Genomic DNA, 16,363 nt, shown 5'->3' with positions numbered 1-16,363 from the left:
ACAGTCTACATGACACAAATGTTTAATATTTCTTGATACTTGCTTTGTAACATAGTATATAGGCACATTTTATAATGTTCCATGTGCGCTTAAAACAATATGTGTCCACAGTTGTTGAAACAGAATTCTATATAGTCTATTAGATAAGCCTATTAAGCATGTCCTGTATTCTTACTGGTTTAAAAGATATTCTATCTGGTTTAAAAGATACTGAAACATGTTTAAAAATGCACTATACTGATGGATTTTTCTATTTATCCTTTTAATTATAGCAATTTTGCTTCAAATATTTTGAGTCAATGTTATCAAGTGTTTATAGGTTTAAACTACCATTTTTATCAGCTCTAAGTCATGAATTTTTATCATTCTAGTTTTTTTGTACTATATTTAAGTGTATATTATTTCTATTCTTTTAGTGGTTACAGAAATTTCATTATGCATACTTAATCAAACTCTAAAACTGATAAATAATTTCACACTTCCAGACAATTCAGAAACTGTAAAATAGTTTCATTTCATTAACTTCTCTCACTCGAATGTTTATGTTGTTATTGTACATTTTAATTCTGTTTTGTTTTAAAGTCCATAATATTTTATTAATATTAGTTTCTACACTTAACATAGACCTACCCACATATTTATACTTTCTTTGCTATCTATTTCTTCTAGCATCTCATAACTTCCATTTGGCATCATCTTCCTTTTGACTGAAGTATATATCCTTTAGAATTTCCTTAGTAAGGGTGTCTTGGTAACAAACTTTCTTCTTTGTCTGAAAATGTTTATCTTTGCCCTTGTTTCACTGAATTCAGAATCCCAGGTCAACAGTTATTTTCCTCCAGCATTGAAAATATTCCACTGTCTTGTTTATTTGAAAATAAATGCTTCTCTCTGCATATTTTTAAAGTCTTGTCTTTATCTTTGTTTTCAAAGTCAAATTTATTGAGATTTAATTTATATACAGTAATATTAACCCTTTTTATTCGTAGAGTCCAGTGAGTTCTGACAAATGCAGACATTTGTGTAACCACCACCAAATTTAACATATAGAATATTTCTATCTCATTAAGAAGTTCCCTTATGCCCCTCTGTAGTCACTCTGCCCAATCCAGCCTTTGCCACTGATCCCATTATGCCCCATAGTTTTGCCTTTTCAAAAATGTCATATAACATAAATCATACTTTACATAATTTGTTGTATCTGTTCTTCACTTAGAATAATGCTTTTAAAATTTATCCATGCCACTGTATGTATCAGTTCCTTTTCTACTGCTGAGTAGTATTCCATTATGTGGAGGTATGATATTGCTTCCAGGTGCCTAGTAGAAGCCTAACCCCAGGTCACAAAGATTTTAACTTTTGCTTTTTCTAAAAGTTTTAAATTTTTAGCTCTTATATTTGGGTCCATGATCTACTTCTTGAATTGCTGAATGAGGTAAGAGTCAATATTCATTTTTTTGCATATGGATAATTTCATTCCCCTGTGGTCAGAAGACATATTTTGTACAATTTCAAGTTTTTTATACTTATTGAGATTTATTTTATTATCCAGAATATGATCTATCTTGGTGAACCTTCCAGGTGTACTTGAAAAGCATTTGTGTTCTGCTGTTTTGGGTGAGGTATTCAATAAATGTCAATTAGCTCAATTAGCTGATAATTTTTCAGGTCATCTATTTTCTCTTTAGCTTTGGTGTTCCACATTTTCATTTTAAGGTCTCTAAAAGTGTATTTCTTTTTATTTAATCTACTTGGATTCCTTGGGCTTGACTCTGTAGATTTCTATTTCTTATCTGTCTTGGTAAATTCTCAGCAATTATCTCAAATATTCCTCTGTCCCACTTGTTCTATCCTCTCTTTCTGAAATTCCGACTAGATATATATTAGACCTCTCTGTATCTCTTCTTTCTTCTATATTTTTATTCTTTTGTGATATATGCCAAATAATTTCTTCAGATCAATTAAAAGAATTCATCAACTATTAAACCTGTTCATAAAATTTTTCATTTTGGCTAACCTATCTTTAATTACTAGATATGGTACTTGATTTTTTTACATTTTTTGCTAATTCTTTACAGTTTTTTGTTCCTTATTTATACCAGCAAGCTTACCTTTTACTTCCTTAAATATAAGTGTTATTTTATATTCTGTGCCTAATAACTCAAATACTGAAAGTCTTTTAGACTTTATTCCTGTTGTCAATATTTCTTTAATTTTTTTTTTTAACATTTTGGGGGTGTAATTAGGTTTATTTATTTATTTATTTAATGGGGACACCAGGGATTAAACCCAGGACCGCATGCATGCTAAGCACACACTCTACCACTGAGCTCTACCCTACCCAGCTCTGTTGTCAATATTGCTAATGACTCTCACTTGTTTGATAATTTTGACTGTGACTTGCTAATTTTCCTTGAAATTTTAAGTACAGACATTTTTTAAGTCGGTATGAAGGTTCAGAGAAGATCTGCATTTGCTTCTACTAGGCACCTGGAAGCAATATCAAAATGCAACCACTTTAAATTTTCAGCTTGAGTTTTTTTTTTCATTATCCAAGTGGAATAAATTTGAGTTGCAAACGCATGTGAGGAACTGTTACGAATTCTCAGCAATTTTTTTCCTTTGTTTACTCAGCACCGAGATTTGAGATAGGCAATTTTATTTATTGTATTTGGCAGAAGGAACACAGCAGTTTCCCTACATGGTTTTATCTCTAGGTCATCGTAATGATGGGCTATAATTTTTCGGAGTCTCAGCTTTATTTACATGGGAGACAATCTCTTTTCACTCACTTTGGGTAGCTCTGAGCTTAGCCCTCTATATCCCTATGACCTCAAAAATCATGCTTTCCCAGTTCAGCAGATGCCCCAAGGATAAAAACTATATTCAATATTTCATTATTCCAGTCTGGATTTCTGTCTTCACTTCGCTGTTCCTGCTTTGTTTGTCTTATAGTCAGGTGTACTGAGGTATAACTTACATCAATAAAACTCACTCTTTTGCATGTGCTATTTCTATGAGTTTTCACAAATACATCTAGTCACATACCTAGCACCATAACCGATATACAGAACAGTTCCATACTGACAGTTTTTTTGACATTATAAATTACTTTATTTCAATTTTTCCTTACTTTTTATAGTGAATATGTCACAATTTTATAACCAAAAAATACATATATCTTGAGAATGACTAATAAAACTCCCACATAGCCCTTCAGATTACTGAATTAGTCTTTGTTAGGACTATACTTTCCTACCAGCTCCTCAGTGCACTTTAAAAGAATTTAAGATTTTTAAAAATGTTTTATCCAGAATCTTTAGTTGTTTTTTTTTCAGTAAGACAATTAATCAAGATACATAGTCCACCATATTGTCAGAAACTAATTATCACTCCCTGACATTTTATATATTTATTTGTTTATCTTTTTATTTATTCATTGTCTTATTTATTTGTTTACAGTCTATCTTCCCTAATAGAATGTAAGCTCATGAGAGAAGGGACTTATCCTTTTTCTCTTACTGCTGTAAACTTCACACCTACACCAATTATTGGAAACGATAGGTATTCAATAAATATTTGTAGTTGAACGAATAGCGATGCATGCTCTAAAGAAATTAAAGGGGATAAAACTGATAACAAAGCCAATTCAAAACTTTCACATGCTTACCATATTTGACTGGGGTTGCAATACCAGTCTTGCTTGTTTCTTTCTTTGTTTTCGGTAATAATTTTCAAATGTTTCCTCATCACCCTAAAATAAAATCAGCAAAGTAATGAAAAACACACAAACACACTGCTTAAACAGATAACTTCTTTACCCCTTAAGAGTCATTTTTAAGCTTCTAACAACTGAAATTAAATGCAGAATGGTATTTCATATGGAATATCAAGAACAAGTTTTGGCATTATAGTTCAAAGACAGTAACATTGTTTGGTATCATTAAGATTAAGAAGACCAAAGGTAACTTCAAATAATTTGACAGCTGCACAACTTATCATCTGGGCTTTATGGATTTTTGACTGATCAAAGAAAATATGGCTGTCAGTGAGGGAAACTAAGTAAGGAAATTAGCTGTCAAGCCTCAATTTCTGAACACGTTGTGTAAGACCCTACCTATCTGGCATCTTCCTCCATCTCCTGCCTCATCTCAGTATAATCAATATACCATTTTCTTTTCCTTTCCAGGCTTTTGTGAAATATATTTAGGACTCATCCTAGATGTTACTTCCTTTAGAAAGCCTTCCTCAACCTGATAATAACAAGGCTTGTTATCATCTATGTTATCCTATAGTAATCTGTACATCCATTCATAGCCCTCACCACACCCTGCTGTAATTTTCTGATTATTAGTTTATCTCACTACTGTCCAATAGCACTTTCTGTGATAACAGAAGTTTTCTGTATTTGCACTGCCTAACATGGTAGCCACTAGACACCTATGACCACTGAGTATTTGAAATGTGACTAATAGGACTAAGGTACTTAATTTTTATTTTGTTTAATTTTAGTTAATTTAAATAGCCACATATAGCTAGTGGCTGCTGTACCAGACAACAGAGATCTATCTTTTCCATCTGACTCTAAGTCCATTAGAATATGATCCTTGTCCAACTAGTTCACCACTGTATCCTTAGCAGTTAGCACAACGCTTGGCACATGGAAGACACTAAATAAATTTTCGTTGAATAAATAAATGACTGAATGAGTAAATGACTATATATCTATCTCCTCTGTCTTCCTCTCTTCTTAAAGGAGAATCCATCCAGAGTCATTAGGAAAGGTTGGTAACTCATTTCCCTACTCAGGGTGCCAAAGAAAATCAAAAAGAAAGAAGAAAAAGTTAACAATAGAAAAATATGAAAACTCATATTTTCACTGAAAAACTTCTGATATTTTGATACTTAAGTAGCTACAAAAAACATGACTTTCTTAGTGTTTTCAAAAGAAAAGTCATACTGCCATTCCCTTTGGCAAGTGGTGCTGGGAAAGCTGGATAGCCGCATATAAATCAATGAAGTTAGAGCACTCCTTCACACCATACACAAAAATAAACTCAAAATGGCTTAAAGACTTAAACAGAAGACAGGACACAATAAATCTCCTGGACGAGAACGTACGCAAAACATTCTTGTACATAAATCACAGCATGTTTTCCTAGGTCAGTCTCCTATGGCAAGAGAAATAAAAGCAAAAATAAACAAATAGGACTTAATCCAATAAGCTTTTGTACAGCGAAGGAAACCATCAACAAAATGAAAAGACAACCTACGGACAGGGAGAAAATATTTGCAAACGATGCAACTGACAAGGGCTTTATTTCCAGAATATACAGACAGCTCATACAACTCTTTAACAAAAAAACAAACAACCCAATCAAAAAATGGGCAGAACACCTAAATAGACATTTCTCCAAAGAAGACGTACAGATATGCCCAATACGCACATGAAAAGGTGTCAATATCACTAATCATCAGAGAAACGCAAATCAAAACTGCAGTGAGGTACCACCTCACACCGGTCAGAATCGCCATCTTTATAAAGTCCACAAACAGTAAATGCTAGAGACAGTGTGAAGAAAAGGGAACCCTCTTATGCTGTTATTGAGAATGTAGTTAGGTAAAGTCACTAAAGAAAACAGTATGGAGATTCCTTAAAAAACTAAAAATACTTACTATATGACCTAGCAATCCTACCCCTGCGCTTACATCTGGGAAAAAACTCTCATTCAAAAAGATACATACACCCCAATATTCATAGCAGCACTATTTACAATAGCCAAGATGTGGAAACAACCTGAAAGTACAGTATACTTGAAAGTATACTATGATAAGTTAAAGAAAAAAGTAAATGCCTTATATGCAATGGATATTCACAAATAAATACTGCATAAAGATTCACAGCTCACTGAGCTTGTGCTCAGCCTTTAGATAAGCAGGCCGAAAATGCATACATGTCCTTTTAATAATGCAAATATATGCACATGTGTATACACATACACATACACAAAAGATACTTACCAAAACAGAATAAATGTGCAAACATCGGTAAACAGGGGAAAAATCAACAAGATCTTGAACAGTTAAGACCTGAAAAATAAAACCATTTTTAAAAAATTATAGGTTAAACTCTAGTCTACTGTTGAATAATATAAAGTTAAAGTTAGACCAGGAGGTTCCCAGACTTCATGTTGCAACATTTATCAACTATTTAAAAAAATACAATATAAACATAATGCCTTTTTTATTTTGTTTCAGCATTTGTTCAGTAGTTCATTCTTTATATATTTATCATCACTGTTGACTACTTTAGATTATAAGGTATCAAAAGGGGAGAGACTGTCTATCTTCAACATGATTGGCAGATTACAGGAAAATTGCTATGGATAACTAGATACATCATTATTGTTTCTGCTAAAGATGGTACATAAATATATGGTTTAGTTATAGACGAAGTTCCTTCTTTAATGCAGCTAAGTCACATGATTTATCATTATTTCATTAAATGGAAGACATCATTACTATTATTTTATGGAACACTAAGAAAGAAAGAAAAAACAGTAAAAACCCCTTGAAACTATAATATCATCAATTTTAAGATGTATCCTGATTCTGAGATTTTAATATTTTTAAAAGCACATCTTAGAATTGATGAAATAAAATTTTCCAAATTTGAGAAATAAACTTTTTAAAGGAACACACTTCTATTCTCATGAATCCTCAGAGTAAACTTAAATTATTTTTATTATACTGTTACTTATTTGGTAAAACAATAGAAACAAACTGTAGTAATAGTAAAACAGATCTAAAAGAACAGGGAAACAACCAAGTTTCTCTTAGAGTATGGATTTGGGGGTAAGGCACAATGGCAATGCTCCAAGCAGTTAAAGACATACAAAACAGACCAGGGAAAATTGAGATAAGAAGACTAGATGGTCTATTTTCACCTTTCTGAATTTCAAGATAGAAAGGACTTACAGAGATCTCTGAATATTGATTAAGAAAGGACAAAAAAGTATAACTCAAACATTTATTTAATTTCAAGGGACTAATCAAGTGACATTAATTCTGCATTAGAAAGACATTAAAATGTCTAAAGCTGTTCATTTGTCTGTATATCAGACATCCACTATAAATGCATACATATGTATATATACACACATATACACATAATACATATATATAAACACATACACACTCATAAATACATACAGTCTCACTCATCCTCAGGCATACAGAACAAATGTGCAGAGTAGTTCTTTCAATCCACAGAAACCATGGGCACATATTCACATGGTTCCTTTTTATCAATCAATTAAAAGTTCTTACTACGCTCCAACAGTGTCCTTAGAAAAAGAATTCAAAATCTCCCTGACAAGGCAAAACTTAGAAACAATTGTGAATATTTGACTTCTTATGGTATTAACTAAATTCAAAAGGAACTCATAAGAAAAGATAAAAAGTAGGCTTAACAGAAGACTTTGTGGAGAGAATAAAGGAAGCACTAGAACTAGGAATAAATTTGAGTATAGAGGATAAAAAAAAAGCAAATATTTAAGGATAATTTCAAAGTTTCTAGACTTAATAAAACTTTTTAAAGAAATTAAAAACTTTAATCTTTAAAATTATTTTGTTGTACCTCAGCAACAACAACAACAAAAAAAGTAGGGTATCCAGAGTTAGTCTAAATAGCAAGGTTAAGCCATCATGCAATTAAATGTCTGCCACAGGTAATTAAAATACGAGTATTCACTACCAAAAAATCATTTAATTTACATTTTTACTGCTAATTATGGCAGAACACCTAGGTTCAATTATCTGCAGCTCACAAATGCAATCTACAATATATCTTGTTTATCTGTCAATTATGCAGTGTGACATTTCAGATGACTATTTTGCTGTAATAGCTCATTACAAACAGATCTACATAAATTCAAAATACACACGGGAAGATTGAGAGTTATACACAGACATACATTACAACTCAAGAGAAAAAAAAAATCATCCAATAGTAGATGAAGGAGGAAGGAAAAAAGGAAGGAAAGGAAGGAGAGGAAGGAAAGCAATGAAGGAAGGAAGGGAGGAAAGAAGAAAAGAAAAGATGCAAAGAAAGAGAAAGAAAGAAATAAACTTCCATCACCTCCTCTTCATTTTCATCCTCTTCCTCAAATGCATGTTTCAATACAGTTTTATTCCTTTCATCTGGACTTCTATTATTTATATATATATTCTTCCCAAATTTTACATTATTTTGCTTCTGCAGAGTAACACTGAAGATTTTCTGCTGCTGTGCCTATTTTGGAAAAAGAAAAATTCAGATTATTTCAAAAGTTATTGTCATCAAAACTGGTTCAAGAATTTGTTCATATTTTGTCATCTTTTTAATGTCTTGTAGGTGTAGGATCTGGAATAATGTCCCATTTTTAATTCATGATTTATGCTCTCTTCTTTTTCAACAGTCTTGCAGAGGTTTATCAACTTTATTTGAAAAGACTAAGAACCAACTTTTGGCTTTGTTGATCCTCCCTATTGTATTTTTGTCTATTACACTGATTTCTACTCTTATCTTGATTATTTTCTTCCACTTTTTCTTTTTCGATTTTACTTTACTGTGGTAAGCACATTTTACATGAGATCTACCCTCTTAAATTTTTAAGTGTATATACATATTACATTATTAATATATATTAATATTATATTAATAATATAATCCATTATTATTGATAGGTATAATGTTTTACCGAAGACCTCTAGAGCTTATTCATCTTGATTAACTGAAACTTTATGCCTGTTGATTAGTAACTCCTCATTTCCCTCTGGCAACCAGCATCCTACTCTTTGATTCTATGAATTTGACTATTTCAGATAGCTCATAATTTCCTTTTTAAAGGCTGGATAGCATTCCATTGTATGTACATACCACATTTTCTTAATCCATTCACTTGTCAATGAACATTTAGATTGTTACCACATCTTAGATATAGTGAATAATGCTGCAAAGAGTATGGGAGTGCTAATCTCTCTTCAAGATCCTCATTTCAGTTTTTAGGATAAATACCCAGAATGGGACATATGATAGATCTAATTTTAGATTTTTGAGGAACCCCCATACTGTTTTCCATAGCAGCTACACCATTCTGCATTCCCACCAACACTATGCAAGTGTTCCAATTTTTCCACATCCTTACCAATACTTGTTGCCTTTTTTTCTCTTGATAATAGCTGTCTTGAGAGGTATAAGGTGATATCCCATTGTGATTTTAGTTTGCATTTCCCTGATGGTTAGTGAAGTTGAACATCTTTTCATATATCTATTGGCCATTTTTATGTCTCCTTTAGAGAAACGTCCATTCAAATTCCCAGCTCATTTTTCAATCAGGTGATTACTTTTTTGCTATTAAGTTGTATGAATCCCCTACATATTATATTAACCTCTAATCAGATATATAGTTTACAAGTATTTTCTCCCACTCCATAGGCTGCCTTTTCAGGAGTTAGAAAGCATGTTAAGCACTGTTTCATTTCTGTGACATTGTAATTATTGAGGTGTTTTAACAGCTAACTCTTAGAAATTTTAATTCAATTATAATTATTTTTAAACTTTTTATTACTGAACACTTCAAATAACAAAGTAAAAAGATTAACATTATGAACTTTTAAGTTCTCATTACCTTTCTTCAACAATATTTATACATCTTTCTTTCATCTATACCTTTACCCACTCACTCCACAAACACCCCAATTATTGTTTACAATTTTTTTGAGGTAAGACTTACATACAGCAAAATGTACAGATCTTAACTATACAAGTGGATATACTTCATCATGGTATAGAACATTTCCATCTCCCCAGAAAGTTCCCTTATGTCCCTTCCCACGCAATCTCCCCACTGAGAGACAAGCACTACTCTGATTTTTTTTTTACTTTAAATTAGTTTTGCCTGCTTTAGAAATACATATAAATGGATATTTGTGTGCTTTTTTTGTGTACAGCTTCTGTAGCTCAGTATAATGTCTGGAAGATTCATATATGTTGTTACATATATCAGTAATTCATTCCTTCTTACTTATTGTTAAGTAATATTCCATTGTGTGATTATAGCACAATTTGTGTATCCATTCTCCCTTTGATGTCCATTTGTTATTTCCAGTCTTTGGCTAGTTGTAACAAACCTGCTATGAGCATCACGAGGACATTGGTAAATACCTAGGAGAGGAACTGCTGACTCTAAAGGTAGGTACATTAATTTTATAACTGCCACATTGTTTACTGCTTTATTACTGAGCTATAGAAGTTAATTCAAAGACAATACTTTCAAGTTGCTTTAAAAAGAGAGCAATTTATAACCTTAGCATAAAACAGCTCCCACTTGCCTCTGTGGCTGCCACTTTTCAGCTAATTTTATATCAAATATGACTGCTGATAACAATTAATGTAGTATTATATACATGGGGAAGATTACCAAGACATCAGTTGGTGAGTCAAGTTAGACTGACTTTACTTAAATAAGGAATAACTGCAAACCAAAAAAACAAAAAAAAAAAGAAAGAAAGAAAAAGCTGATGAAATCCATTCTCAACAAGAATAAGGAAAATGAAGAAAAGGATAAAACTAAACAAAAACAAGCATTTCATGTAAGTAAAAAAAAGTAAACTTTGGATGTATTCTAGAACCTAGATTACTAAATAACATTAAATTAAAATTCTTTTTAATCTCACCTGTTTCATTGCTGTTTCACCTATTTTGTCAGAATGTTTTCGAATGCTTTCCAAAAAGTCTTTGAGATCAGACATGGAGACTTCTTTAATATCTTCACGGAGTTTAGGAAGATTTTCTATCATTAGCTGACAAAACCGGTATTGACTAACCCGGGGAAAATACACATTCTCTAATTGTTCCATAGTTTTTAGAGCAGAATAATACCTATAACAAGTTAAAAAACCAACTCTGTAAAAAGTTCTTATTACATTAATTTTACAAGTAAGTCCAAATAATCAGTCCAATACTACTATCAAAAAGGATATATAGTGAAAATAAAATAAGTAAAATTAACATTTATTTCTGTTTACTAAGCACAAACTATAAACCACATGAACAAGTTGCAGCATGAAAATTCACTAATATACAACTTCTTTATTTCATTTTATCTAAATCTGTAACATCAGAAGCATTATTATAGTCATTAAAATACCTTAAATGTATATATGTATAATAGCTCCAAATTTTTAATTAGAATATTTAGTTATTTGATACATAATTGCATAATCTCTCCCACCCACATACCATTATTATAAAAAAAGTACCTAGCACAGATTTAAATCAAGTTAAAATATATTTTAAGGAAACTTTTTTTGGAAAATTTTACACACCCTTGAAGGCAATTAGAAATAATACTGAGTCACCCAGGAATCCCACTCCTGGGCTTGTATCCAGAAGGAAATCTACTTCAGGATGATACCTGCACCCCAATGTTCATAGCAGCACTATTTACAATAGCCAAAACATGGAAACAGCCTAAATGTCCATCAACAGATAAAGAAGATGTGGTATATTTATACAATGGAATACTACTCAGCCATAAAAACCGACAACATAATGCCATTTGCAGCAACATGGATGCTCCTAGAGAATGTCATTCTAAGTGAAGTAAGCCAGAAAGAGAAAGAAAAATACCATATGAGATCGCTCATATGTGGAATCTAAAAAACAAAAACAAACAAACAAACAAAAACAAAGCATAAATACAGGACAGAAATAGACTCATGGACAGAGAATACAGACTTGTGGTTACCAGGGGGGTAGAGGGTGGGAAGGGATAGACTGGGATTTCAAAATTGTAGAATAGATAAACAAGATTACACTGTATAGCACAGGGAAATATACACAAAATGTTATGATAAGTCACAGAGAAAAAAATGTGACAATGAGTGTGTATATGTCCATGAATGACTGAAAAATTGTGCTGAACACTGGAATTTGACACAACATTGTAAAATGATTATAAATCAATAAAAAATGTTAAAAAAAAAAGAAATAATACTGAGTCACAAAACCTATTTAAAAAACTACTAATAGAGTGATTTCTTTTTTCAATTCGAAAAATATTTACTGAACGCCTATTACTTATAAAGCATTGGTGACATGCTGGGCATGCAGTAATTAGTAAAGTGTAGCCTGTGTCCAAGAGGACCTGACACACATTTTCATATATAAATAAACTTTAATTTTTTTCTAGACTTCTATCAGGTAGATATCTATGGCAGATATTACTATTAACAATGTATAGATGAGAAAACTGAAACATACAGAAAAAGTACATGATTTCGCCAATATACTACAATTGGTAGTAGGACTAAGATTTTCCAAAACAGTCAGTATCATACAACAATATTCATAATCAAAATACACTTGAGGGTAGGTGGAGAAATTTTTAAATAAATCAAATGATATTCTACACCACCCCACTGAATTGGATATTAAAATGAGAAAAGGCACTATCAAAAGAAAAACAAAAAAAGTAATACATAAGTAAACTGAAGTGACAGTACAGGCACTCTTCATTTCATTGCACTTCACAGATACTGCGTTCTTTACAAATTGAAGATTTGTGGGTGTTGAGCAAGTCTAACAGAGCCATTTTTCCAATAGCATTTGCTCAATTTACATCTTGCAATATTTCAAACTTTTAAATTAATATTATATTTGATATGGTGGCCTGTGATCAGCGATCTTTGATGTGACTACACAACTCACCAAAGGTTCAGATAATGGTTAGCATTTTTAGCAATAAAGTATTTTTTAAATTAAGGTATGTACACTTTTTTAGACATAATGCTTTTGTACTTTTTCTCCTCCTGGATAAAATGTTCTGATTTACAATAATTACATAAACTCCCCAAAGTTCCTTGAAATTGATCAATATTAAGCACTGGCAAACTCAATAAATCAACTTCACATCTGCTCTCCTAAGTTCTGTATCTCATTTCCCATTCTCTCAGTTCTGCTTCTCAGTTTCCCTAGAATTATACTCTTTTAAAAAGTAGCAAAAAGTAAGATTATACCTCAGACTTTGCTTTCTGGGAGACCCAGGTTAAGACATACAGGAAGTTTATAATCTTAGGGAACAGAAGTCAAAGGCCAGATCCCTTCTAAAAGTTAGCCACAAATTTCCTAAGTTTTATTTATTTCTAAATGCAAACAAAATCTGACCATTTCTCTTTTGGTTACATAATGCTGTCTTTTAAAATTTTAACAGTAATCCATAACCACTAAAAATATGAAAACTGTAAAGAGAAAATCAGAGGTACCCATGAATTGACACTACCATATAACATCTGGTCACATTTATATCCAGGCATGTATCTATAATATTTTCAGTTCTGTATGTTCATATATACTATTTAACAATATGTCATGGAATTTAACTTTAACTAAAATTATTTGGAAACAGATCATTACCCTATTTGCAAGTCTATTATAATAATAATATGTAATGATATCCTAATTGGTTCTTAAGTCTCTGATTTTTTAGTTCTTATAAAAATATTAAAATAAATTTCCCCCATGTTAATAAGCCTCTGTCAAGTTTTCTGTTTTTATAAATATAAGACACTTAAAAAATGTGTGTGTCATCCCTAAATGGATAATGTGTGAGTACGCTAATGGTTCTGTGGACCATAAGGTACAACATTATGACAGTTCTTATTTTATTTGCCCTCCCTTGAGGATTTCTAATCTACCAGTTTGTGCTATCATAGAAGTGATTACTCTCATTCTCTACTATTCTTTTTAAATATAATGCCCCGCATATAAAAAAATTATAATATATATGAATAAGCAGAGAAATGTGACCTATGATTAAAAGAAAATAAGTCAATGAAAGCCTAAATACAGGTGGCCTATTTGGAATTAACAAAAATGTTATAATAACCATTACAAGTATTAGAGAATCTAGTAGAAAATACAGTCAATATGCATGAAGAGATGAAAATTTTTAATGGAAAAATAGAAATTATAACAAAGAGTCAAATGAAAATGCTACAATTAAAAAAATCAGAACGAAGAATTTATTCAATGGACTTAACAGCAGAATGAACACAGAAGAAATGACCCATAAATTGGAAGACAGCTAAATAGAAATTATGCAAACTGAAACACACACACAAATACATACACATAAAGAATAAAAAAAAAGAGTAGTAATGTCTGAGACTGAAATTAGCACAGTAAATTTGAAAACAGGTCCAAAAAATGGTCCAACTGAAACACATACACACACAAAAAAAGAGTGAAAAGGGAGAAATGAGCTCCTGGAAATTATGGAACAACATTAAATTATCTAACATACATATAACTGGAATTTAGAAAAGAAGGAGAAAGAGAGAACAATGGTGAAGAAGTAATATCTGAAGAGATAATAACCAAAATTTTGTCCAAATTAACGGAAAGTGTCAACCACAGAGCCAATAAGCTAAACAAACCTCAAGCAAAATAAGGAAATACAAGGAAAATCATGGAAAATCACATCTAAGCATATCATAGTCAAACTTAAAAAACAAAAGATAGAGGGAAAAAATTCCTAAAAGTAGCCAGAGGAAAAAAGACCTATTACAAATCTTGTAACACTGATAAGAATGATAGTGGAAACTCTCAATAGAAACGATGGAGAACAGAGGATAAGAAAACATTTTAATGCTGGGGAAGAAGACCTCTGGCAACCTAGAATTCCACATCTAATAAAATATTGTTCAAAAATGAAAGTAAAATAAACACATTTCCAGATAGACAAAAGCAAGAAAATTTTTTTCCAGCAAGTAGATGTGCAGTACAACAAACACTAAACAGTTTATTATGCTAAAGATAGAAACTTGGATCTCCACCCCACCCACCCCCCCAAAAAAAAGAAAAAGAAAAAAGGAAAAAACCAAAACACCCCAGAGCAACAGAAAGGATAAAATGGTAAATATAAAGGAATCTGGTTTAATTATGATTCATATATACAGTTTATAACATATGTTACAAGTAAAATATATGAAACTAAGGGCAAAGCAGGCAGGATATACAGAATTGTAGTATTACAAGTTTCTTATATTATTGATGTAATACTATTTGAAGGTGGACTGTAATAAGTTAAACATGCATATTATACTCTCTAGAGTAGCCACTAAAAGGATAAAGAGGTATACCTAATAAGTGAATAGAGGAGAAATATATGTATGTATTTTTTTAAAAACTCAATTGTAAAACGGAAGGAAAGGAAAATAATAAGAACTAAAAATTGATTAGATAAATAAAAAACAAATAGCAAGATGAACTGAAAATCAACCATAACTACATTCAATGCAAATGGTCTAAAACTCCATGTCCAAAGTAGAGATTGTCCCCTGGATGAAAAAACGTTAAGATCCAACTAATTGCTGTTGATAAGAAACACACTTTAAATATAAAGACTGAGGTTAAAAGTAAAAGGTGTCAAAGACTGACCATGCAAACACTAAGTTTAAGTATGCTAGAATAACTATAATGACTACAGTAATATCAGGCAAAGTTGAATTCAAGATACAGAATGTTACCAAAGATAAAGAAGGACATTTCATAATGATGAAAGGTTAATTAATAAGAATATAAAATAACTGTAACTGTGTGTGTACCTAATATCAGAGCTTTGAAACATATGAAACAAAATTTAAAGAATCAAAAACAAAAACAAAAAAACAGAAAAACCCACAATCAATGAAACACTAACACACAAGAAACACTAAGGATATAGAAAATCTGAATTACTCTAACAACCATGATGACCTAATTAATATTTCTAGAACACTAAAGTTACAACTGCAAAATACATAGTCTCTTCAAGTATACAGGAAATATTCCCCAAGATAAATAACGTGATTGATGTCAAAGAAACTTGAAATCACACAGAGTATGTTTATTAACCCTAAAGTATTAAACTAGAAATAAATAATAAAGATTATATCTTTAAAAATCCCCCAAATATTTGAAAATTAAACAATACACTGGTAAATAACCCAAAAGTATAAATAAATAAATAAATAAATAAATAAATAAATAAATAAATAAATAAATAAATAAAAATTAGAGAACATTTTAAACTAAAAGGTAATGAAAACATAACACTTCAAAAATGTGGGATACAACTAAGGCAGTGCTCAGAGGGAAATGTATAACTTCGTATGTTTATAATAGAAAAAGAAAGGCATAAAATCATTGTTCTAAATTTCCACTTTATCAAGACAGAAAAAGAAGAAAAAAATTAAACCTCAAGTAAAAGAACAGAAATAATAAAAATAAGAGTAGGAATCAAATAGAAAAAAATAAACTCAAATATTAGATCTTTAA

The 16,363-nt window shown here is 31.1% G+C and overlaps 1 protein-coding gene across 2 annotated transcripts in view; it reads right to left on the bottom strand.

Annotated features, from left to right (window-relative positions):
* The window catches only part of EXOC6 (exocyst complex component 6), a 181,479-nt gene that overhangs the window by 107,376 nt on the left and 57,740 nt on the right, over positions 1–16,363 (bottom strand). For both annotated transcript variants that reach the window (XM_072971615.1, XM_072971616.1), the window contains exons 6-9: positions 10,720–10,924; positions 8,141–8,293; positions 6,022–6,090; positions 3,671–3,754 (exon numbers count right to left, since the gene is read on the bottom strand). In XM_072971615.1, the coding sequence (XP_072827716.1) occupies positions 3,671–3,754; positions 6,022–6,090; positions 8,141–8,293; positions 10,720–10,924 (511 nt within the window). The remainder of the gene's footprint in view (positions 1–3,670; positions 3,755–6,021; positions 6,091–8,140; positions 8,294–10,719; positions 10,925–16,363) is intronic.

This window comes from Vicugna pacos, chromosome 11 (assembly GCF_048564905.1).
Source record: "Vicugna pacos chromosome 11, VicPac4, whole genome shotgun sequence".
NCBI classification, from domain to species: Eukaryota; Metazoa; Chordata; class Mammalia; order Artiodactyla; family Camelidae; genus Vicugna; species Vicugna pacos.
Note: the sequence above shows the minus strand (reverse complement) of the source record. Positions and strands in the feature narration are given on the sequence as shown.